This window comes from Anomaloglossus baeobatrachus, chromosome 6 (genome assembly GCF_048569485.1).
Source record: "Anomaloglossus baeobatrachus isolate aAnoBae1 chromosome 6, aAnoBae1.hap1, whole genome shotgun sequence".
Lineage (NCBI taxonomy): Eukaryota > Metazoa > Chordata > Amphibia > Anura > Aromobatidae > Anomaloglossus > Anomaloglossus baeobatrachus.
This window is the reverse complement of record NC_134358.1, coordinates 566,398,251-566,424,444: the sequence shown is the minus strand read 5'-3', so window position 1 is coordinate 566,424,444 and position 26,194 is coordinate 566,398,251. Positions and strand designations below refer to the sequence as shown.

At 50.2% G+C, this 26,194-nt stretch overlaps 1 protein-coding gene across 1 annotated transcript; it reads left to right on the top strand.

Moving 5' to 3' along the window:
• The first annotated feature begins 13 nt into the window (after positions 1–13).
• On the top strand, positions 14–25,813 carry CDC25A (cell division cycle 25A). The gene is made up of 17 exons (XM_075315787.1): positions 14–167; positions 378–570; positions 2,683–2,762; positions 3,158–3,209; positions 3,751–3,789; positions 4,065–4,101; positions 4,377–4,472; positions 4,868–4,987; positions 5,295–5,429; positions 7,503–7,574; positions 7,791–7,925; positions 8,004–8,099; positions 8,804–8,866; positions 8,939–9,037; positions 9,228–9,358; positions 21,814–21,925; positions 23,491–25,813. The coding sequence occupies exons 2-17, from the start codon at positions 413–415 to the stop codon at positions 23,629–23,631; spliced, it is 1,566 nt and encodes a 521-aa protein (XP_075171902.1). The 5' UTR covers positions 14–167; positions 378–412; the 3' UTR covers positions 23,632–25,813.
• Positions 25,814–26,194: the final 381 nt, after the last annotated feature.

The following is a 26,194-nucleotide window of genomic DNA, read 5'->3' as shown; positions in this document are numbered from 1 at the left end:
GGCGCCAAATCCAAGGCGGGCTGGGGCGGTGGAAATGGTGGTCGACGAGGGTTAAGAGGGGAGCTGCGGGCCGAGCCCGGTAGAGTCATCTTACGTCCGGCCGTGACGGTGTCCGCGGAGTCCTGCACGCATCTGAGACCACGCAGGTTACACTTAGCGCCAAAAAGGTACCGCGTGTCACGGGCCCGTCCTCGCTTTATTTTCCGGGGTGACCGGCCGCATGATGAGATGGGCGGTTTTAATATAGTGATACTAAATATTTAATAGTCCGTTCTGACCGACCGCTTGGATGTGATGCAGAAGATTTATCGCTGCTCTGCTTTATGTCTATGGAGAAAGGTGCGGAGTCTCTGATCTGCGGATACTTTGTTTTCCAGTTATTGCGCCCGCGCGCAGAGGTCTCTGTGGAAGGATGGACATGTACCGCTCGGCCCCAGCTCACGTCAGGGAGGGCAGCCGCCTGTCCGGGTTACCGGTGGTGAAGGCCCTGTTCTCCTGCGAGGCGGACACCGCGACGTCTCCGGTCTCCAACCTGGCGCTCAACATGGACCGGCTGGCGGGACTCGGGAGGTAACGTGCAACACAGTCTGGGCAGGGGGGTCCATAGAGACCATGGGGGGAGGGGGCAGGTATGGGGCACAGAGCTCCACTTTACAGCTGTAACAAAACAATGTTACCCCTATTGAAGCCCCTACATTCCCCTCACACTGCGGCCATAAAGTACGACGGCATCTAAAGGGCTCCAAACCCTGTATGATCCCCTCCCCCACACACAGAATGATGACCCCAGAACAGCCCCCCATGCAGTATAATGGGCCTCACACAGCCCTCCATACAGCATAATGGGCCTCACACAGCCCTTTATACAGCATAATGGGCCTCCATGCAGTATAATGGGCCTCCATGCAGTATAATGGGCCTACATACAGTATAATGGCCCCTACAATCCCCCATGCAGTATAATGGGCCTACATACAGTATAATGGCCCCTACAATCCCTCCATACAGTATAATGGCCCCACACAGCCCCCCATGCAGTATGTCCCCCACACAGCCCTCCATGCAGTATAATGGGCCTCCATGCAGTATAATTTCTCCTACAATCCCTCCATGCAGTATAATGGGCCTCACACAGCCCTCCATACAGCATAATGGGCCTCCATGCAGTATAATGGGCCTACATACAGTATAATGGCCCCTACAATCCCCCATGCAGTATAATGGGCCTACATACAGTATAATGGCCCCTACAATCCCTCCATACAGTATAATGGGCCCCATGCAGTATAATGGCCCCACACAGACCTCCATGCAGCATAATGGGCCTCCATGCAGTATAATTTCTCCTACAATCCCTCCATGCAGTATAATGGGCCTACATACAGTATAATGGCCCCCCACACAGCTCTCCATGCAGTATAATGGACCTCCATGCAGTATAATGACCTCTACAATCCCTCCATGCAGTATAATGGGCCTACATACAGTATAATGGCCCCTACAATCCCTCCATGCAGTATAATGGGCCTACATACAGTATAATGGCCCCTACAATCCCTCCATGCAGTATAATGGGCCTACATACAGTATAATGGCCCCACACAGCCCTCCATGCAGTATAATGGACCTCCATGCAGTATAATGACCTCTACAATCCCTCCATGCAGTATAATGGGCCTACATACAATATAATGGCCTCTACAATCTCTCCATGCAGTATAATGGCCCCACACAGACCTCCATGCAGCATAATGGGCCTCCATGCAGTATTTCTCCTACAATCCCTCCATGCAGTATAATGGCCCCCACACAGCCCTCAATGTAGTATAATGGGCCTACATACAGTATAATGGCCCCAATACAGCCCTCCATGCAGTATAATGGCCCCACACAGCTCTCCATGCAGTATAATGGACCTCCATGCAGTATAATGACCTCTACAATCCCTCCATGCAGTATAATGGGCCTACATACAGTATAATGGCCCCACACAGCCCTCCATGCAGTATAATGGACCTCCATGCAGTATAATGACCTCTACAATCCCTCCATGCAGTATAATGGGCCTACATACAATATAATGGCCTCTACAATCTCTCCATGCAGTATAATGGCCCCACACAGCCCTCCATGCAGCATAATGGGCCTCCATGCAGTATTTCTCCTACAATCCCTCCATGCAGTATAATGGCCCCCACACAGCCCTCAATGTAGTATAATGGGCCTACATACAGTATAATGCCCCCAATACAGCCCTCCATGCAGTATAATGGCCCCACACAGCTCTCCATGCAGTATAATGGCTTCTACAATCCAAAGTTCAGTGCGTATGGAATTTATAAATGATTAATAAAGGTTATATTTTAATAGGTAGTCTTTAGTTTAGGGGTTCTTATTGCTTTAGGCAAATTGTAAAAAAAGTCAGACCCAGCAAGGGAATGATTCAAGAGGGAGCGTCACCGGATCTTTCATCGTTGCTTTCAACTGTATCTGCATCTCCAGTGTGCCAGTGGGTCTGGGCAGATGTCCCTGTATAATAGATCCTGAGTTACCTTCTGTATTATACTCCAGAGCTGCACTCACTATTCTGCTGGTCCTGTGTTGTTGGGGTTTTTGTGACTTTATAACTGTAATTACTCATGCAATGTAATATATATATTTTATTTTATTTTTTCCTTTCAGTCAATGTGAGACCCCAAAAAGGAAGCTCTTCGACCGCTTTTCTCTTCAAAGAACAGACTCCTGTGAATCTGTGGATGCCGGTATGAATTAGTACCTTATTTTATATCTAAGGGTTTGTCTTGTAAGCCTCCTGCCAGGGGCTCGGACACAGCTGCAGGCGTACAGTGTATTACATGGCAGACGTGCAGCTATATGGACCCCAAAGCTTATCAGTCACTTCTTGCTCTGCCGCCATGACCACAGCTAGGAGACTCTGCAGCTCTGACCTTAGATAAGGGTGTAATGTTTCAGCAGAATGAGACTTTTATCGTATCTGCAGTCAGTGTATCTCTGCGTTGTAAAAAACAAACCTTCAGGCTGTAAATGACTTCTATCTGGTGGCCAGTATGGCTGTTATCAGGCCCTATGGGGGTCCCTGCTGAGCTGCGTGGACTTTACCTGCCATCTACATATATGATTCTTTATTTTCTTTCAGGTCTTGGTCTTGAATCTCCCAATGCAAAAAACTTTAAGGACCTAGATGAGACGTAAGTGCTTCCAGCAGTGGTGCCTATCTGTGCACACACTGACTGTTCCCCCGTTAACTCCTTTTGTGATATCCACCCTATACATATGGCTGAACCTTCAAACGTTTCTTGTATTAAGAGGAACCCATCCCGTTTTCATGCCGTCCTAACTGCAGGCAGCATAAATGGGGGGCCTGTGCATTGCTGCAGCCATTCAGAGAGCCGGACAGCGACTGCACTGCGACACCTATGACTGATCATTCTGTGCACATGTGACGTGTGGTCGTCCTGTGTGACCAGCGTGTACTGCTTAGGGCCACTGTCCTGTGTGCACTTGCCCACCTATGACTGATCATTCTGTGCACATGTGACGTGTGGTTGTCCTGTGTGACCAGCTGAGGACCACTGTCCCGTGTGCACTTGCCCACCTATGACTGACGTGCAGTCGTTCTGTGCAAATGTTGGCAGAGCAGTTTGCATGTTGCTGACTGGTGGTTGCGAGGTGTAAATCGACTCTTTATTTACATCAATTGTGACTAATTCTAGTTTTCTCTGGTTTCAGCTTCCAAAAAGCTCTCATCGAATCTGGCCAAGTTACAAAGTAAGTTTTTGTTTTTTTTACACTTTATTTTTTTTTTTTTTTGTGCTAAAAAATTGTTCACAGATGTCGGAGCATCTTCAGTCGCCGCTCACTAGCTTGTAAGCGCTGACGTCTCTGCAGCACCTCCGTCCGGTGCACATAGCCTTGGGCCAGATTCACACATCAATGTTCTGCACACTCAACAGCAAAACACAAATGTGTGACTCTGGCCTGAGGGGCCTTATTTTACTATAAACATACTGTATTGTTATATGTATTCTTTTTATTCCTTTCAGTGCAAATTTACCTCTGGGGAGGAGACGATCCCTGCCGGTAAGTAACTGGTTTTAACATTCATTTTTTTTTTTTTTTTGTGTAACAAGTCTCTCTTGCATATCACTAAATGCTTTTTGCAGATGCCCCTGATTTTCCATGTGTAAAGCCTGCTCTCCTTTGTAATGCAAGAAACAAACAGCTCTTCTATAATGAAATGATGTGGAGTGTTTACATCCGAGCAGTCATTGATGTCTGTGACTGCACATTCCTGGGGTGAGGTCGGGCACTATCTGCCGCTTGTTGATCTGTTTTTTGTTCCTTTCATTCTCCAGCAAAAATTTATTGGTTCCAGCCCAGCCTTTAAGAGGAATCTGTCCGACTCTCTGGATTCTGAAGTTTTTCATTTTGGTGATGAAAACAAAGAAAATGTAAGTAGCAAGGTACAATACAGTAGAAGCCACCGGCCGCAGTTCCTCTCCATTGTTAAGATCTCTGCTTGTGGTCAGTGAATGTCTTCAGTTTAGCCCTGGTTACCTAATGCCGTCTGTCCTGTACTCCAGGATTTCATTTCTTACCAATGTGCTGGTGCAATCCCTCAGCTTTGTGGATATAACTTCATTCACTGACAGAATGAATTGATAATCCTATGTACTTTAGTCCTCTATAATTTTGTAATACTCCAAGTTTTAGGAGGTATGATATGACAGTACAGCTCCATACTGGGTCAGATGCTGCACCCTTGGGGGTTTTTGTTATTGCAGAAGCCATTACATGGTCACTTAAGTTTTGTTGTTTTTTTTTTTTTGTTTTTTTTCTCTTCCAGGAACCCTTTCAGTTCAAAATCCCAGCCAGGCCAAGTTTCCAAAGCTTCACACGACCGCGGTGCCAGAGAGAAGGCAAAGAAGTGCTTGTGCAAAGGCAGAAATCTGCTCCAGGATGTATGGTACGCTGCCGGCAACGCTTCCTCGTAATCACACTGGGGGGGGGGGGTTGTATACTAAGTTCACATAGGTGAATTTGCTGTAAGCTCTGTGCTATTTCTTTTTGCACATATGGTAGAAAATTGCTGCATGTGCTGCAATTTACAGGCTACGACGCATGTAAATGGCAGCTTCACGCCTGTCCACCATGCAGATGAGCACTCCGCAGCATATGGCGCCACCTCTATACGCTGTGGCGGTAGTTGGTTCATTAAGTTCAGCGCTTGTTGGCTTTTCCTAAACCTCTGACAACTTTATTTCTCTCCTCAGTTTTCGTCTCCTGGGAAGGAATCTGAATCCAGAAGGCGTGATCTGGCCTTGAGGAGGAAATCGTCCTGTACATCAACCACGACGGAGAGCAGTGACGATGGCTTCCTGGACATGTTGGATGGAGATGATCAGGAGGTGAGCTGCACATACACTAATCAAGAGTTCAGGATATTTGGCTTTCAGGTGAAACTTGGATACAAATTGCACGCCACAGTGATATTTTTTCATGAAAGTGGGGCATTTAGGTAGGAGCCGTAATCGTGGTTTCCACACGTCAAACAATTTAAAACAAAAGCCATAAGTGCCCACCTTTTCCCCAGAAAAAGTCTCAATAACTTGTCATGTGGCCTTGAGCATCAATTCCAGCGGACAACGCCTCCTACTGGTCACCAGTGGCGTTGTCTGCGGAGGCCGGCAACCCGTTCTTGAAGGGTGGACCTCAGGTCGAGGTTCTGGGCTACAGGGTTACGGTCTCTACACTGCAACTCAGCTGAGCCCATAGGTTTTCTTAGATTCAGGTCTGGAGAAAGTGCAGCTGCTCCGTTTGAGGTTCCCATAATGATGCAACCTCAATCCAGAGCATTGTCCTCCATGAAGATATTAGGCTGGTGGTGTTCATGCAGAGGCACAATGACTGGATTAATGTCATTCCAGTAGTCGGGGCTGTCACTACCAGTCTGCAGGGCCGTTCTGTACTGACTAGACACACCAGCCCATACTAACTCCACCACCAAAGGCTCGTCTGGTGACAGCAGTGGCTGATGTGTAGCACTCTCTCCATCATTTCTGCTTAGTCTGAATCAACGTCCATCTGTGACCCAGCACTGAGGCCACTGGTCTTTTGTCCAGCGTGGATGATGCCTGTGCCTGTTAGTGCAGTCAGGCACCCTTGCAGGTCATCTAGCATGCATACCACACTGATGCAAATGGTCTGCTGTGACACCTAAAAGTACTTTGCACACTACGACATCGCAGGTGCGATGTCGGTGGGGTCAAATCGAAAGTGACGCACATCCGGTGTCGATATCTTAGTGTGTAAATCCTTTTTGATACGATTTAACGAGTGCAAAAGTGTCTTAATGGTATTATTGGTGTAGTGTCCAACTTTTTCATAATTTCGCTGCAGCGACGGTACGATGTTCCTCGTTCTTGCGGCAGCACACATCGCTTTGTATGAAGCCGCAGGAGCGAGTAACATCTCCTTACCTGCGGCTCACGCCGGCTATGTGGAAGGACTGAGGTGGGCGGGATGTTTACGTCCCGCTAATCTCCGCCCCCTCCGCTTCTATTGGCCGCCTGCCGTGTGACGTTGCTGGGACGCTGCATGACCCGCCCCCTTAGGAAGGAGGCGGTTCGCCGGCCAGAGCGGCGTCGCAGGGCAGGTATGTGAAGCTTCCGTAGCGATAATGTTCACTACGGCAGCTATCACAAGATATCGCTGCTGCGATGGGGGGGGACTATCGCGCTCGATATCTCTACCATCGGCTTGCGATGTCGTAGTGTACAAAGTGCCCCTTAGTGTCTCTGACCTCCTTTTTAAACGTGCCTGGAGTTGGGGCATTCATCATCCGGCTCCGAAGGGCATTGTTCATAAGTGTGGGATGTGGCCAAAGGATGTCCACTTCTCTGCCTTCTTGTGACTTCCAGTCTGTGTGTCTCTGTACAACCTGCTGGTGACACTCTGTGATGCTCTAAACCCAGTGGCTACTTCTGTCTGAGACTTTCCTGCTTGATCCTTGCAATGTGCGGTGCCGCTGATCAATTGTTAGGTGTTGTCTTGGTCTCATGATGTCGAAATGTGAACAGCATGAGGACAATGGTTTAATACCAATTATATTTGAACCCCAAAATTTGTTGAGCAATTCATGGATCAAACACCTGGTGGGAATTGTCATTAGGCTCCTTGTTAGAGAACAGGAAGTTGTGCAAAAAGTCCTGAGACATTGAACAGTTGGACATGTGCATCCAGAAGAATAGGGAAGGTCACATTAAGTTAGAGGGCGTTATAGGGTCATCCTGAAAGCCAAATATCCCTAAAGAATGGCGTATATGCAGGCAGTTGTATGAGCGTGTGTGTACATGGTGGCTGGAAGTACAGAGTGACTCGTGTTGGCTATTGGTGCGAGAAGCCTCCTGGAAGGATGGAACTTGTGAGCTCTCGCATGGATCTGCAGCTGCTTCTTACCCATAGTTTGTCTTTTCTCCTAGAACGATGCGGAGATCCCTTGTGGTGTTGCTAGTCTCTGGACCGCTCCCTTGGTCTTGAATCGCCCCAAACTGGTAAATACTTTTCTATGTACGGCTTCTATTCACATTTCACAAAGGACGACATCTGCAAAGAGTTTGTACGGTCTCCCCGTGTTTGCGGGGGTTTCCTCCCACACTCCAAAGACATGCTGATAGACCTTAGATTATGAGCCCCGATGGGGACAGTGTTGCTCCTGTGTAAAGCGCTGTAAGTGAATGAATATAAATTTTTGCTCTTGTCTCCTCCAGTGTCACGACTCTGCGTCTTGTCCCTCTGGTAGACTTGCTACAAAGAGGCCGGAGATATTTCACGGAGATATGCCGGAGAAAATCAAGAGGCGGCGCAGCATGTTTGAGGTGACGGAAGATAGTGAGGTTGAAAAGGTGAGCGCCCGAAAGATGGGGGTACGTGGGCCCGCTGTCTTCTGGTAACCGTGGTGACCGACCTCCTCTGTCTTGCAGGGTTCGTGTCTGATGCGCTCCAAGTCCTTCTCTAAAGAAACTATCGAAAGTATATTAGACGATGACCAAAGGGATCTTATTGGAGACTTCTCAAAGGTAAAGGAACAATGTGCACAGGGCCGGCTTTCTTAAAAGATTGTCCTTTGTGCTATACACAGCAGTGCATCAGCACTGCTGTGTATGGCACAAGAGATTAGATGATCGCAGCTTCAAGTCTCCTAAAGGACAGTTCATCCTTTAAATCTGGCCATTGTTGCAAAACCCCATTTTTATTCAGTAACTGCACAGCAAGTTGCTTGAGTAATAAAAGCCACAGGTTCGGCCAGTTTCGTAAAAGGAATAAATAAGGAAATTGCTTAAAGCAAATTATTATGTTAACGCTTTGCACAGTCTCCCTATCCTGTCATGTAGCACGCAGTAATTTATCAAAGGCAGGGATACAATGTAATGTATTGCAAATATAGAACACAGGATCCACTAGGTAATGTCACAGCTCACCTCCACCTCCTGTGCAGAGATGCCTCTATATACGGTAGATGCCACCTACTGTGAATCATGTGTTATCACAGCTCACCTTCTCCTGTGCAATGACTGATAACACATCTATATACAGTAAAGAACATAGCATCCACCATTTGCAATAAGTATCACAGTGCGCCTCCTCCTGTACAATGACTTGCACACGCTCATTAGATGCTTCACTACCAAGGATAGCCAATTTCTTAAATGGCTGCTAATGTACGTGTGAATTTTGTGAAACAGGAATTGAGCATTTTTTTTATTTATAATTTTCACTTTAGGCCTTTTTATTCCCAACGGTGAGCGGCAGACATCAGGAGCTGAAGTACATCACTCCGGAGATGGTGAGTGCAGGGTTTGGCGGTGCGTACCTGTGAGTTGGGTTGTCTCCTGTACTGACGTTTCCTCTCTTGCAGATGGCGATGATCCTGGGCGGGCGGTACGAGTCTTTCATCGAGCGGTGTGTAATCATAGACTGCAGATACCCGTACGAGTATGACGGGGGACACATACGGGTGAGTTTTCCAGCCATTCTTCTGCTGTGGAGTGTTTGGGTCTTTAATTCCTTAGATCAGAGTCCCCCATCCCTTTCCCATCTGTCACGCTGCCTCCACAGGGAGGCTTTGGCCTCTTCATTGTGCTGCATAGTCTCCTTTTTTTTGCCAAATGACAGGCATCTCTGGGCTAAAAAATATTTCTTCACAGGGAGCCATCAATCTGTACATGGAACAAGAAGTGGATGACTTTCTCCTAAGGAACCCCATCCTGCCCCAAGGATCCAAGCGAGTGATCATCATCTTCCACTGCGAGTTCTCCTCCGAGCGGGGACCCAGAATGTGAGTTGTGGCTTTATGGGGGGGGGAGACTGTTTCATGGGAATAATTAATGACGGCTTTTCCAATTCCTGAGTATTTTCAGGATCTGCTTGCTGTCAGTGAATGTGAACGCCAGTGTACATTCAGGGGTTGCCTTCTGCTGGGGAGGGGTTGCTTTCTGTGTTTGGAGCAATGTCTAGATTGGGGGTCATCTACGTGTGGTAGTGATGATTCCAGATGTGGACAGTCCTGTGCGTTGCGTCGGCTCTGCAGTGTTTCTCCAGGACTGGAAATAAAATTTAGTTAATCTGAACATCTTGCCTTTCTTTGGCGCTCCATTGGGAGACCCAGACAATTGGGTGTATAGCTACTGCCTCCGGAGGCCACACAAAGCATTACACTTAAAAGTGTAAAGCCCCTCCCCTTCTGCCTATACACCCCCCGTGGGATCACGGTTCCTCAGTTTTCAAGCTTTGTGCGAAGGAGGTCAGACATCCACGCATAGCTCCACTGTTTAGTCAGCAGCAGCTGCTGACTATGTCGGATGGAAGAAAAGAGGGCCCATACTAGGGCCCCCAGCATGCTCCCTTCTCACCCCACTTTGTGTCGGCGGTGTTTGTTAAGGTTGAGGTACCCATTGCGGGTACAGAGGCTGGAGCCCACATGCTGCATCCTTCCCCATCCCCCTTCGGGCTCTGGGTGAAGTGGGATTTACCGGTCTCCAGGCACAGAGACCGTGCTCCGTCCACAGCCCCTGGGGAATCTGCTGGATATGGAGCGGAGTATCGTCAGGGACAGGGCCCTGCTACACCAAGGTACTCTGTGTCCCCGCACAGACCGCGCACACACTGCAGCATTGCTGGGTGTGTTAGTGCGCCGGGGACAATAGCGCTGCTGCGCTTGTGCCACACTTTCACAGCTTGCTAAGGGAGTTTGTGTGTGGGGAACTGCCGCGCCGGCCCCTGCTGGCAGTTTTTACTGCGAAGCGGCTGGGACTTGTGGTGCGCCGGGGACTTCCGCGCTGGCAGTGCATATTTGTCGGCCGCGCTTTTTACTAGAGTCCCCGGCTTTTGCGGCCTAGTTCCGTTTCGTTCCCGCCCCCAGGCCTGCCAGTCAGGGGAAGGGCGGGACGCTATGCAGAACGTCAGCGCTGAGGGCTGGAATCTGCTTTACATACTCCAGCCCTCACATTGAGCACAGTGGGAAGCCAGTTTCCCGCACTTTGTCTGAGGCACGCCCACGGTCCGCCCCTCTTCACAGAACGCCGGCAGCCATTCCTGATGTGCAGGCTGAGCTGGAAAGGGGAGACAAGTTCTGGGAGACCCAGGCACGGGATTCTGGCGACTACAACCCGCTTTTAGCGGGCGGTAAGCGGCACCTCCGGTGCTGACCCCACTAGTGACGAAGTGTTCAATTGTATTTTCTTCTGCGCTCCATTGGGAGACCCAGACGATTGGGTGTATAGCTACTGCCTCCGGAGGCCACACAAAGCATTACACTAAAAAGTGTAAGGCCCCTCCCCTTCTGGCTATACACCCCCAGTGGGATCACTGGCTCACCAGTTTTCTGCTTTGTGCGAAGGAGGTCAGACATCCACGCATAGCTCCACTGTTTAGTCAGCAGTAGCTGCTGACTATATCGGATGGAAGAAAAGAGGGCCCATATAGGGCCCCCAGCATGCTCCCTTCTCACCCCACTTGCGGTTTGTAAGGTTGAGGTACCTATTGCTGGTACGGAGGCTGGAGCCCACATGCTGTTTTCCTTCCCCATCCCCCTGAGGGGCTCTGAGGAAGTGGGATCTTACCGGCCACCAAGCCCTGAGGCCGGGCTCCATCCACAGACCCATAGAACCTGCTGGATGACGAGCGAGGTACCGTTCAGGGACAAGGCCCTGCAACATTAAGGTACTCTGTGTCCCCGTATGGCAGGCACGCACACTCCAGGCTTGCTGGGTGTGCTAGTGCGCCGGGGACTGAAGCGCTGCGCGCTAGGGTTATAGTCCCTACAGATTACTGGGGGATTTTGTTGTGTTGGGGGACTGCCGCGCCGACCGCCCCTGGAGCGGCGGCGCAGCTGAGACTTGTAGTGCGCCGGGGACGCGCCGACCGCGCTTTTACGGCGGCGGCGTTTCTAACTCTAGTCCCCGGCTTTTGCGGCCTAGCTCCGCTTCGTTCCCGCCCCCACCCTGTCAATCAGGGTAAGAGAGAGACGCTGTACAATCGTCAGCGCCGAGGGCTGGAGCCTTATTTACATGCTCCAGCCCTCTCACTAGGTACAGTGGGACGCAGGCTTCCTGCTCTTTGTCTGTATACGCCCAGGGCCCGCCCCCCCCCTCCACAGGACGCCGGCAGCCATTCCTGCATGCAGTCTGGCTGGAGGAAGGACACAGGCTCTGGGAGACTCAGACTAGGGATTTCTGGCGACCACACACCCGCGTTTAGCGGGCGGTAAGCAGCACATTAGTGCTGGCCCCACTTGTGCCACAGTGTTGTATTGGTGTACTTTTTCCTGTACCAGATATATATATATATACACTGCACTGGACGGTCGCTTCTTGGCTGTATACCCTGTATTGCTCTGAGGAGACAACAACATGTCATCCACAAAACGCAAGGGTGCCAAGGCACGGGCTGTATACACTGCTTGTACAACATGTGGGGCTGATCTACCGGCAGGCTCCAACGACTCCCATTGTGTGCAATGTTCAGTCCCAGTGGCACTTCGTCAGCCAGAGCCTATGATGGTAGTAGCCCAGGCAGAGTCGCCTGTGAACCCTGCCCCGGTGACGGGGACAGAATTTGCAGTCTTTGCTGATAAAATGTCTGTGACTATGACAAAAATCCTGGAGACCTTGCAGTCCAGGCCAGTTGCGCAGACCATGGACACTGCTGTGTCTATGCTCCCCGGTCCCCCTCAGTTGGAACTAATTCGTACTTCAAGGGGGTCCCAGGCATCACAGGCTGAAGACTCTGACTCGGATGACGGTCCCAGTCACCCTAAGCGAGCTCGCTGGGAAAGACCCTCCACGTCATCACGCGGGTCAGGGTCTCAGCGAGAATTGTCTCTGCATGGTGAGACAGAGGTGGGTGATCAGGAGTCTTGTCCTGACGCCGCACTCAATCTGGATACGCCAGATGGTGACGCCATGGTAAATGACCTTATAGCGGCCATCAATAGGCTGTTGGATATTTCTCCCCCAGCCCCTTCAGCAGAGGAGGCAGCTGCCCAGCAGGAGAAATTCCATTTCCTGTATCCCAAGCGTAAACTGAGTACTTTTCTGGACCACTCTGACTTCAGAGAATCAATCCAGAAACACCATGCTTATCCGGACAAGCGGTTTTCCAAACGTCTTAAGGATGCACGTTATCCCTTTCCCCCTGACGTGGTCAAACGCTGGACCCAGTGTCCAAAAGTGGACCCTCCAATATCCAGGCTTGCAGCTAGATCCATAGTTGCAGTGGAGGATGGGGCTTCACTTAAAGATGCCAATGACAGACAAATGGACCTTTGGTTGAAATCTGTCTATGAAGCTATCGGCGCGTCGTTTGCTCCAGCATTCGCGGCCGTGTGGGCACTCCAAGCTATTTCAGCTGGTCTGGCACAGGTGGACTCTCTCATACGTCCGGCAGTGCCGCAAGTAGCGTCCTTAACTACGCAAATGACTGCGTTTGCGACCTACGCTATCAATGCGGTACTGGACTCTACGAGCCGTACCTCAATGGCATCCGCCAACTCTGTAGTTTTGCGCAGGGTCTTGTGGTTAAAAGAATGGAAAGCAGATTCTGCTTCTAAAAGTTTAACCAGCTTGCCATTATCTGGAGACAGACTGTTTGGTGAGCAATTGGCGGAAATCATTAAACAGTCCAAAGGGAAGGACTCTTCCTTACCCCAGCCCAGATCAAACAAACCTCAACAGAGGAAGTGGCAGTCGAAGTTTCGGTCCTTTCGAGGCTCGGGCAAGCCCCAATTCTCCTCGTCCAAAGGGACTCAGAAAGAGCAAAGGAGCTCTGATTCCTGGCGGGCTCACTCACGCCCCAAGAAAGCAGCCGGAGGTACCGCTTCCAAGGCGGCGGCCTCATGACTTTCGGCCTCCTCCCTCCGCATCCTCGGTCGGTGGCAGGCTCTTCCGCTTTTGCGACATTTGGCTGCCACAGGTCAAAGACCGGTGGGTAACAGACATTTTGTCTCACGGGTACAGGATAGAGTTCAGTTCTCGTCCTCCGCCTCGGTTCTTCAGAACTTCCCCACATCCCGACCGAGCAGATGCCCTTCTGCAGGCGGTGAATTCTCTAAGAGCGGACGGAGTGGTGGTCCCTGTTCCTCTTCGGGAACAAGGACAAGGTTTTTACTCCAATCTCTTTGTGGTGCCAAAAAAGGACGGCTCATTCCGTCCTGTTCTGGACCTAAAGCTGCTCAACAAGCATGTGAACGCCAGGCGGTTCCGGATGGAATCCCTCCGCTCAGTCATTGCCTCAATGTCTCAAGGAGATTTCCTAGCATCAATAGACATCAAAGATGCTTATCTCCACGTGCCGATTGCTACAGAGCACCAACGCTTTCTGCGCTTCGTGATAGGAGACGACCATCTTCAGTTCGTAGCTCTGCCATTTGGTCTGGCGACAGCCCCACGGGTGTTCACCAAGGTCATGGTGGCAGTGGTAGCAGTCTTGCATTCTCAGGGACACTCGGTGATCCCTTACTTGGACGATCTACTTGTCAAGGCACCCTCTCAAGAGGCATGCCAACTCAGCCTGAATGTTGCGCTGGAGACTCTCCAGACGTTCGGGTGGATCATCAACTTCTCAAAGTCAAATCTGTCACCGACACAATCACTAACGTATCTTGGCATGGAGTTTCATACTCTCTCAGCGATAGTGAAGCTTCCGCTGGACAAGCAGCGGTCACTACAGACTGGGGTGCAGACTCTCCTTCAAGGTCAGTCGCACTTCTTAAGACGCCTCATGCACTTCCTCGGGAAGATGGTGGCGGCAATGGAGGCGGTTCCGTTTGCGCAGTTTCATCTGCGCCCACTTCAATGGGACATTCTCCGCCAATGGGACGGGAAGTCAACATCCCTAGACAGGAAAGTCTCCCTTTCCCAGACGGCCAAAGACTCTCTGCAGTGGTGGCTTCTTCCCAACTCATTATCACAGGGAAGATCCTTCCTACCACCGTCCTGGGCGGTGGTCACGACAGACGCGAGCCTGTCAGGGTGGGGAGCAGTTTTTCTCCACCACAGGGCTCAGGGTACGTGGACTCAGCAGGAGTCCACCCTTCAGATCAATGTTCTGGAGATCAGGGCAGTGTATCTTGCCCTACTAGCCTTCCAGCAGTGGCTGGAAGGGAGGCAGATCCGAATTCAGTCGGACAACTCCACAGCGGTGGCATACATCAACCACCAAGGGGGGACACGCAGTCGGCAAGCCTTCCAGGAAGTCCGGCGGATTCTGATGTGGGTGGAAGCCACGGCCTCCACCATATCCGCAGTTCACATCCCCGGCGTAGAAAACTGGGAAGCAGACTTCCTCAGTCGCCAGGGCATGGACGCAGGGGAATGGTCCCTTCACCCGGACGTGTTTCAGGAAATCTGTCGCCGCTGGGGAAGGCCGGACGTCGACCTAATGGCGTCCCGGCACAACAACAAGGTCCCAACCTTCATGGCACGGTCTCGCGATCACAGAGCTCTGGCGGCAGACGCCTTAGTGCAAGATTGGTCGCAGTTCCGGCTCCCTTATGTGTTTCCACCTCTGGCACTCTTGCCCAGAGTGCTACGCAAGATCAGATCCGACTGCAGCCGCGTCATACTCGTCGCCCCAGACTGGCCAAGGAGGGCGTGGTATCCGGATCTGTGGCATCTCACGGTCGGCCAACCGTGGGCACTACCAGACCGACCAGACTTACTGTCCCAAGGGCCGTTTTTCCATCGGAATTCTGCGGCCCTGAACCTGACTGTGTGGCCATTGAGTCCTGGATCCTAGCGTCTTCAGGATTATCCCAAGGGGTCGTTGCCACCATGAGACAGGCTAGGAAGCCCACGTCCGCTAAGATCTACCACAGAACGTGGAAGATATTCTTATCCTGGTGCTCTGCTCAGGGAGTGTCTCCCTGGCCATTTGCTTTGCCTACCTTTCTTTCTTTCCTGCAATCTGGGTTAGAAAAAGGTTTGTCGCTCGGTTCCCTTAAAGGGCAAGTCTCGGCGCTATCCGTCTTTTTTCAGAAGCGTCTAGCACGACTTCCTAAGGTGCGCACGTTCCTGCAGGGGGTTTGTCATATCGTACCCCCGTACAAGCGGCCGTTAGATCCATGGGATCTGAACAGGGTACTAGTTGCCCTCCAGAAGCCGCCCTTCGAGCCTCTGAGGGAGGTTTCACTTTCTAGACTATCACAGAAAGTGGCTTTTCTGGTAGCGATCACATCTCTTCGGAGAGTGTCTGAGCTAGCAGCGCTGTCATCCAAGGCTCCCTTCCTGGTTTTCCACCAGGACAAGGTAGTGCTGCGCCCCATTCAGGAGTTTCTCCCGAAGGTGGTATCCTCTTTTCATCTTAATCAGGATATCTCTTTGCCTTCTTTTTGTCCTCATGCAGTTCATCGGTATGAGAAGGATTTACATTTGTTAGATCTGGTGAGAGCACTCAGAATCTACATTTCCCGCACGGCGCCCCTGCGCCGTTCGGATGCACTCTTTGTCCTTGTCGCTGGTAAGCGCAAAGGGTCGCAGGCTTCTAAGGCCACCCTGGCTCGATGGATCAAGGAACCAATTCTTGAAGCCTACCGTTCTGCTGGGCTTCCGGTTCCATCAGGGCTGAAGGCCCATTCTACCAGAGCCGTGGGTGCGTCCTGGGCATTACGACACCAGGCTACGGCTCAACAGGTGTGCCAGGCAGCTACCTGGTCGAGTCTGCACACTTTCACCAAGCATTATCAGGTGCATACCTATGCTTCGGCGGACGCCAGCCTAGGTAGAAAAGTCCTGCAGGCGGCAGTTGCCTCCCCGTAGGGGAGGGCTGTCTTCGCAGCTCTTACATGAGGTATTGTTTACCCACCCAGGGACAGCTTTTGGACGTCCCAATCGTCTGGGTCTCCCAATGGAGCGCCGAAGAAGAAGGGAATTTTGTTACTTACCGTAAATTCCTTTTCTTCTAGCTCCTATTGGGAGACCCAGCACCCGCCCTGTTGTCCTTCGGGATTTTTGGTTGTTTTTCGGGTACACATGTTGTTCATGTTGAACGGTTTTCAGTTCTCCGACGTTACTTCGGAGTGAATTTGTTTAAACCAGTTCTTGGCTTTCCTCCTTCTTGCTTTTGCACTAAAACTGGTGAGCCAGTGATCCCACTGGGGGTGTATAGCCAGAAGGGGAGGGGCCTTACACTTTTTAGTGTAATGCTTTGTGTGGCCTCCGGAGGCAGTAGCTATACACCCAATCGTCTGGGTCTCCCAATAGGAGCTAGAAGAAAAGGAATTTACGGTAAGTAACAAAATTCCCTTCTTTATGCTTGCATGCTATACATTGCACTAAACGGTCGCTGGTGATTCTTGGCTATATACCCTCCTGGATTGCTCTGTGGAGAATACAGCATGTCGTCCGCAAAAAACAGGGGTGCCAAGGCACAGGCTTTTTATGCTGCTTGCACCGCTTGTGAGGCTGTTCTTCTGGCAGGTTCCACTGACCCCCATTGTGTGCAGTGTTCGGTCCCTGTGCCCCCTGCTCGGCCGGGGCCTCTGCTGGAGGTGTCCCAGAGAGATCCACCTGTGAATACTGTCCAGGTGACGGGGACAGAGTTTGCAATTTTTGCGGATAGATTATCTGTGACTATGTCTCAGATTCTAGAGACTTTGCAGTCTATACCAGTAACTCAGACCATGGGCACTGTTGATTCATTGCTCCCTGGCCCCCCTCAGTTGGAACAGCTCTGGGCTCCGGGGGTGTCCCACGCATCCCAGGGTGATGGCTCTGACACGGACGACAGTCCCAGACAGCCTAAGCGAGCTCGCTATGAGGGACCCTCAACTTCATCTCACTGGTCAGGGTCTCAGCAGGAGGATTCTCTGGGTGATGAGCCGGAGGTAGCTGATCAGGATTCTGATCCTGAGACCGCTCTCAATCTGGATACTCCTGATGGTGACGCCATAGTGAATGATCTTATCGCGTCCATCAATAAAATGTTGGATATTTCTCCCCCAGCTCCTCAAGTGGAGGAGTCAGCTTCACAGCAGGAGAAATTCCATTTCAGGTATCCCAAGCGTTAATTAAGTACTTTTCTGGACCATTCTGACTTTAGAGAGTCAGTCCAGAAACACCACGCTTATCCAGATAAGCGTTTCTCCAAACGGCTTAAGGATACACGTTACCCTTTCCTCCTGACGTGGTCAAGAGCTGGACCCAGTGTCCCAAGGTGGATCCCCCTATCTCCAGACTTGCGGCTAGATCCATAGTTGCAGTGGAGGATGGGGCTGCACTTAAAGATGCCACTGACAGACAGATGGAGCTCTGGTTGAAATCCATCTATGAAGCTATCGGCGCGTCGTTTGCTCCTGCATTCGCAGCCGTATGGGCACTCCAAGCTATTTCAGCTGGTCTTGCACAGATTGACACGGTCACACGTACATCTGTTCCGCAGGTGGCATCCTTAACCTCTCAAATGTCTGCATTTGCGTCTTACGCGATTAATGCTGTCCTGGACTCTACGAGCCGTACGGCAGTGGCATCTGCCAACTCCATGGTTTTACGCAGAGCCTTGTGGTTAAGGGAATGGAAAGCAGATTCTGCTTCCAAAAAATGTTTAACCAGTTTGCCATTTTCTGGTGACCGGCTGTTTGGTGAGCGCTTGGATGAAATCATTAAACAGTCCAAGGGTAAGGATTCATCCTTACCTCAGCCCAGACAAAACAAACCCCAACAGAGGAGGGGACAGTCGGGGTTTCGGTCCTTTCGAGGCTCGGGCAGGTCCCAATTCTCCTCGTCCAAAAGGACTCAAAAGGATCAGAGGAGTTCAGATTCTTGGCGGGCTCAGTCACGCCCAAAAAAGACAGCCGGAAGACCCGCTACCAAGGCGGCTTCCTCATGACTTCCGGCCTCCTCCCTCCACATCCTCAGTCGGTGGCAGGCTCTCCCGCTTTGGCGACATTTGGCTGCCACAGGTCCAAGACCGTTGGGTGCGAGACATTCTGTCTCACGGGTACAGGATAGAGTTCAGTTCTCGTCCTCCAACTCGATTCTTCAGAACGTCTCCGCCTCCCGACCGAGCCGATGCTCTCCTGCAGGCGGTGTGCTCTCTAAAGGCGGAAGGAGTGGTGATCCCTGTTCCTCTTCAAGAGCAAGGTCACGGTTTTTACTCCAATTTGTTTGTGGTACCAAAAAAGGACGGATCCTTCCGTCCCGTTCTGGACCTAAAACTTCTCAACAACCACGTGAGAACCAGACGGTTCCGGATGGAATCCCTCCGATCCGTCATCGCCGCAATGTCTCAAGGAGATTTCCTAGCATCAATAGACATCAAGGCTGCTTATCTCCACGTACCGATTGCACCAGAACATCAGCGTTTTCTACGCTTCGTTATAGGAGACGAACACCTTCAGTTCGTAGCCCTGCCCTTTGGTCTGGCGACAGCCCCACGGGTCTTCACCAAAGTCATGGCAGCTGTAGTTGCAGTCCTACACTCTCAGGGACACTCCGTGATCCCTTACTTAGACGATCTGCTGGTCAAGGCGCCTTCTCAAGAGGCATGCCAACACAGCCTGAACGTGGCGCTGGAGACCCTCCAGGGTTTCGGGTGGATCATCAACTTTTCAAAGTCAAATCTAACCCCGACCCAGTCGATAACATATCTTGGCATGGAGTTTCATACTCTCTCAGCGATAGTGAAGCTTCCGCTGGACAAACAGCGTTCACTACAGACAGGGGTGCAATCTCTCCTTCAGGGCCAGTCGCACCCCTTGAGACGCCTCATGCACTTCCTAGGGAAGATGGTGGCAGCAATAGAGGCAGTCCCTTTCGCGCAGTTTCATCTGCGTCCACTACAATGGGACATTCTCCGCCAATGGGACGGGAGGTCGAAGTCCTTGACAGGAACGTCTCCCTTTCTCAGGCGGCCAAGGAATCTCTTCGATGGTGGCTGCTTCCCACCTCATTGTCGAAAGGGAAATCCTTCCTACCCCCATCTTGGGCGGTAGTGACGACAGATGCGAGTCTGTCAGGGTGGGGAGCAGTCTTTCTCCACCACAGGGCTCAAGGTACGTGGACTCAGCAAGAGTCCACTCTTCAGATCAACGTTCTGGAGATCAGAGCAGTGTATCTTGCCCTTCAAGCCTTCCAGCAGTGGCTGGAAGGCAAGCAGATCCGTATTCAGTCGGACAACTCCACAGCGGTGGCATACATCAACCACCAAGGAGGAACTCTCAGTCGGCAAGCCTTCCAGGAAGTCCAGCGGATTCTGACGTGGGTGGAAGACACGGCTTCCACCATATCCGCAGTTCACATCCCAGGCGTGGACAACTGGGAAGCAGACTTCCTCAGTCGCCAGGGTATGGACGCAGGGGAATGGTCTCTTCACCCGGACGTGTTTCAGGAGATCTGTCGCCGCTGGGGGATGCCGGACGTCGACCTAATGGCGTCTCGGCACAACAACAAGGTCCCAGTTTTCATGGCACGGTCTCACGATCGCCGAGCTCTGGCGGCAGACGCCTTAGTTCAAGATTGGTCGCAGTTCCAGCTTCCTTATGTGTTTCCACCTCTGGCTCTGTTGCCCAGAGTGCTGCGCAAGATCAGGTCCGACTGACGCCGCGCCATCCTCGTCGCTCCAGACTGGCCAAGGAGGTCGTGGTACCCGGATCTGTGGCACCTCGCGGTAGGCCAACCGTGGGCACTACCAGACCGACCAGACTTGCTGTCTCAAGGGCCGTTTTTCCATCAGAATTCTGCGGCCCTGAACCTGACTGTGTGGCCATTGAGTCCTGGATCCTAGCGGGTTCAGGATTGTCTCAAGAGGTCATTGCCACCATGAGACAGGCCAGAAAACCTACCTCCGCCAAGATATACCACAGGACGTGGAAAATATTCTTGTCTTGGTGCTCTGCTCAGGGAGTCTCTCCCTGGCCATTTAGATTGCCTACTTTTCTTTCCTTCCTGCAATCCGGGTTGGAAAAAGGTTTGTCGCTCAGCTCCATCAAGGGGCAAGTCTCAGCGCTATCTGTATTTTTTCAGAAGCGCCTAGCACGACTTCCTCAGGTACGCACGTTCCTGCAAGGGGTCTGTCATATCGTCCCTCCTTACAAGCGGCCGTTAGAGCCCTGGGATCTGAACAGGGTTCTAATTGCTCTCCAGAAGCCGCCTTTCGAGCCTATGAGGGATGTTTCCCTTTCTCGCCTTTCACAGAAAGTGGCCTTTCTAGTAGCGGTCACGTCTCTTCGACGAGTGTCCGAGCTAGCAGCGCTGTCATGCAAATCTCCCTTCCTGGTGATTCACCAGGACAAGGTGGTTTTGCGCCCTATTCCGGAGTTTCTCCCTAAGGTGGTATCCCCGTTTCATCTTAATCAGGATATCTCCTTGCCTTCCTTGTGCCCTCATCCAGTTCATCAATGTGAAAAGGATTTGCATTTGTTGGATCTCGTGAGAGCGCTCAGGATCTACATTTCCCGCACGGCGCCCCTGCGCCGCTCGGATGCACTCTTTGTCCTTGTCGCTGGTCAGCGCAAAGGGTCGCAAGCTTCCAAATCCACCCTGGCTCGGTGGATCAAGGAACCAATTCTTGAAGCCTACCGTTCTGCTGGGCTTCCGGTTCCCTCAGGGCTGAAGGCCCATTCTACCAGAGCCGTGGGTGCGTCCTGGGCATTACGACACCAGGCTACGGCTCAGCAGGTGTGCCAGGCGGCTACATGGTCGAGTCTGCACACTTTTACCAAACACTATCAAGTGCATACCTACGCTTCGGCGGACGCCAGCCTAGGTAGACAAGTCCTTCAGGCGGCGACTGCCCACCTGTAGGGTAGGGCTGTTTTTACGGTCCTATCACGAGGGGTTATTATACCCACCCAGGGACTGCTTTTGGACGTCCCAATTGTCTGGGTCTCCCAATGGAGCGCCAAAGAAGAAGGGAATTTTGTTTACTTACCGTAAATTCCTTTTCTTCTAGCTCCAATTGGGAGACCCAGCACCCGCCCTGTTTGCTTAGGGATTTTTGTTTTTTCGGGTACACATGTTGTTCATGTTGAATGGTTTCGGTTCTCCGATGTTCCTTCAGATTGAATTTGTTCTTAAACCAGTTATTGGCTTTCCTCCTTCTTGCTTTGGCACTAAAACTGAGGAACCGTGATCCCACGGGGGGTGTATAGGCAGAAGGGGAGGGGCCTTACACTTTTAAGTGTAATGCTTTGTGTGGCCTCCGGAGGCAGTAGCTATACACCCAATTGTCTGGGTCTCCCAATTGGAGCTAGAAGAAAAGGAATTTACGGTAAGTAACAAAATTCCCTTCTTTTCATAGGTGCAAGTTTGTGCGAGAGAAGGATCGAGACCTGAACGAGTACCCCCGACTGCACTACCCCGAGCTGTACATCCTCCAAGGAGGCTACAAGGATTTCTTCCAGAAGTGCAAGGTAACGTCACTCTCATCTGAAAATCCTGCACCAAAAGTGGAAAACGGAACTAGTGAACTTGTACCATGGACATTGTGAATATTTTAGATTTTCATAGTGTTGGGCTATGTGCCAACGGGACTCTGTACCCGCAGCTATATCCGCAGGTACCTCCGCATGTTTCCCACAGATGCTCCCCGGAATCCGCAGCTATACATTGCTGTGGGATTCCAGCAAAATATATCTGGGGTATACCTGCGGACATTCGTGCGACTTACCTGCGGAAGTCCCGGCCTCCATCTCTAAAAAAGGGTCAGGAATTCCGCAGATACTTCCACATGAATAATTGACATGCAGTTATGTGTGGCTGCGGGATATCTGTGGCATATTCCACAGCTGCACATACAGCAGCATGGACACAGCACCCCCATGTCCCATAGGATAACATGGGGAGTGTCTGTACTTGCTAAAACCTGTGGATTAATCTAGAAAATCCAGATAAATCTGGTTTTCTGCAGCAAAATCTGTGGGTATAATGTCCTGCTGTGGGCACATAGCCTTAAAGGTAGAATAAGTCTATAGATTTCAACCCGTAACCTAACATGTTGATCCAGAGGAAGGCAAAAAAAGGGGCAGACAGTAAAGCGTAATACTGGGGGAAAAGATTCCTTCCAGACTTCACATAGTGCAATCAGACAAGCTCCCCGGATAAAAATCTCTCATCACAGGAGAGAGAGAGAGAACAATTACAAAACTGTGGCCATAGTCTCCACTAAAGAGAACTATTCTCATGAGCATCTCTCCCTCTTTTAATGCCTCCCATTATTTTATTACCCTTGGCAGCAGCTATTGGTCAGTAAAGTGGAATTTCCCATCCACCCAAGCCTTTTTCAGTGACAATTTTACCCAGTGTTTTACTATTTAGTATCCAATTATACATTTTATTTCCTCTGCCCATGTGCACAACCTTACATTTATCGACATTAAATGTCAATTGCCATTTCTCAGCCCAAGCCTCCAGCTTATCTAAATCCTTCTGTAATATTAAATTATCCTCCTCTGTAATGATTACCCTGCAGAGTTTAGTATAATCTACACATATTGAATTTTGTATGCCCCCTCACAAGAACATTCATTAATATTAAGAGGGCCCAATACTGACCCCTGTTGGCACCCCACTGTTAACTGACCCAGTCACTGTGTTCCATTAATAATTACCCTTTTGTTTCCGATCACCGAGCCAGTTCTTAACCCAGTTACATTTTCCCCTAGTCCCATTAATCTCTTATGTACTTACCTTTTTGGCAGCCCGTATCAAACGCCTTTGAAAAATCCATCTAGTCAACATGCACTGCAGTTCCCTGGTCCATTGAAGGCAGACGTCTGCTTTGTCTATAGGGACTTCTCTAAAATCTTCGGATCTCCTGTAAATGCAGTTGAGGAAGTTGTCAGCAGACCCTGCCCGGCGGGGATTGCCTGCTCTAGAGCTTCCAGCCCTCCCCTATATAGTCGCCATCATATTCGGCTCTCCTGGCCTATTGTGCTAGTGTGCTCTGTCCTGACGCTGCTGTTTCTTTCCTCCCCAGTCTTTCTGTGATCCGGAATATTACCGTCCCATGCACCACGAAGACTTTAAAGAAGATCTGCGGAGCTGTCGCCTGAAGAGCCGGACGTGGGCCGGAGAGAAGAGTAAGCGGGAGCTGTACAGCCGTCTGAAGAAGCTCTGAATGCACCATCTGATGGGATCCTTCAGAAACGTGCTAGACTTGAATGGACCCCAGCAGGTGGAGCAGACTGTGTGCCTGGAACGCACAGAGCTGGAAATGGGCGTTTACTTGGGACTTCCTGGTGCAGCCTCATGTAAACCCTTTATCTCTGGGCTTATCGGTCTGCGCCTTTTGCTAATGAGCCTGTCGCTGACTCCTTTCCTGGTGACTTTTGGTCCCATGAATCCTGCCAATCATGTGACCCACAGCAGGATCTTCGGGGATCCACTGTTTTTATTCTAGCAGTGAACAGTGTGGAGACCCCCAAAGGAACACACGGCGGTCTTGCTTGTTTTATCCTGTACATGTTTTAATACCACTTTCTTTTAACCCTTTCTCAGTTTGAGAGTTCTTATTGAATCAAAGATTCACAGTATAGGCAAGATTTAGCTTTTCACCTGTGCCCATTTTATTAGGGTGGAGGGGGGGTATGAAGCTGAAGTCCTGCTTTTATCTAGCAATGGGATGTTTAATCAGTGTGTGACCCAGAAGGAGGCAACTATCTCCAAGTATGGGTTTCTTAATTGGCAGCTTTTCTTTTTACTTTCGGCACTTATCTTTTGGGTCTCTTTCACTTTATATATAATCTACATACACAGTACTGCTGTGCTTAGTCATCCTGTACTGATCCGGAGTTACATCTTCCAGAGCTGCGCTCACTATTCTGTGTAATACATTACTGATCCTGGGTTACATCGTATATTCTACTCCAGAGCTGCGCTCACTATTCTGTGTAATACATTACTGATCCTGGGTTACATTGTATATTCTACTCCAGAGCTGCACTCGCTATTCTGCTGGTGCAGTTACTGTGCATACATTACTGATCCTGAGTTACTGTGCTATAGCCCAGAGCTGCACTCACTATTCTGCTGGTGCAGTCACTGTGTACATAAATTACTGATCCTGAGTTACATCCTGTATTATACTCCAGAGCTGCACTCACTATTCTGCTGGTGCAGTCACTACTACACCAGCAGACATTACAACATACATTACTTATCCTGTGTTATACTCTAGAGCTGCACTCACTATTCTGACTGTAGTACTAGAACCACCTAACACAGGTCTTATTGATTCACCTAAAAAGCATACTTGATGATGACAAGCGGGTACAAAAACGTCACTTGTAGAGTGACTGCACCAGTAGCGTAATGAGTGCAGCTCTGGAGTATAATACAGGATGTAACTCAGGATCAGTAATGTAATGTATGTACACTGTGACTGCACCAGCAGAATAGTGAGTGCAGCTCTGGAGTATAATACAAGATGTAACTCTGGAGCAGTACAGGATAAGTAAAACTACACATGGTGACCCTTGTGTGCACCCATTCAATAGTTTTAAGCTTTTAAATGAGGTTTAACTTTATTTTTAAGGGTTATCACATTGCAGAAAATGGCAAGATTCTCTATAAAGAGTTTAGTCCAGGGAAAAAAACCATGGCGGCTCTTCCAGAAAGGGGTAACCTGTTCATAGACTGAGTTGTGTGCAGTTTTGCATCTTAAAGTGAGTGGCGAGTGTCTGCACAGAATGATCACGCAGAGTGCAGGCGCTCGGTCTGAACAATCTGATAAATGTTGGTGCAATCTGTGCAGACCTTGCCTTCAACGCTATTCACTTAAATGGTGGAACCTGTGGACAGGAGCAGCACGGTTCTTAGTTTTTGTTTTTTTTTTAATCCCTCTTGGAAGAAGCACCCATGGTTGTGTGTTTTTGTTTTGTTTTTTTTTTTTTTTCTCTCTAATCCGGAGCAACCCCTCTTAACTGGAGTGTACATTCGTCCATGGCTCTTTGCCAGTGCTTGCATTTGTCCTGTTGCGAGGCCTGGTAACTGCCACTAGCTGGGTGTTGGTAATGATACTAAAGCCCCCCCCCCACCTCTTGTAGCCAATCAAGTCGCTTTCCAGTTACTTAGTGTAAATTTTTAAAGATGCCTTTTTACCAGGGGGTCTATCAAAGGTTCCGCTGAACTGCGTACGTCTTCTGTATGTGACACCTGTCACGGCGCTCATCTCCATGTCGGCCGTGCAGCAATATTCCTGTGACTGGTCAAGGTCTGCAGTGTCCTGTAGGGAATATGCAATCTTGTATCTCTGCATATATATTCTTTTTCTTACAGGAAAATAAATTACATAAAACCTCTTCCCTTTGTTCGTGTCTCTATATAATATCTGGGGATGGTATAATTAGACTTTTTTTTTATCGTTCCTTATGGGAGACCCAAACCATGGGTGTATAGCTACTGCCTCCGGAGGACACACAAAGTACTACACTAAAAGTGTAGCTCCTCCCTCCGAGCATATACACTCCCTGGATGACAATCCAACCCAGTTTCATGCTTTGTGTTCAGGAGGTCACACACACACATGCATCCCCTTTTGATTTTTCCACCAGCGTTGGCTACGTTTTGTAATCAGAGAGGAACATTTCCAATCGTGGCTCTCCCCTTGGGTTAGCCACGGCCCCTCGTGTATTCACCAGTTGCGGTTCTGCTCCTCCAGGGGTTGGTAGTGATTCCTTACC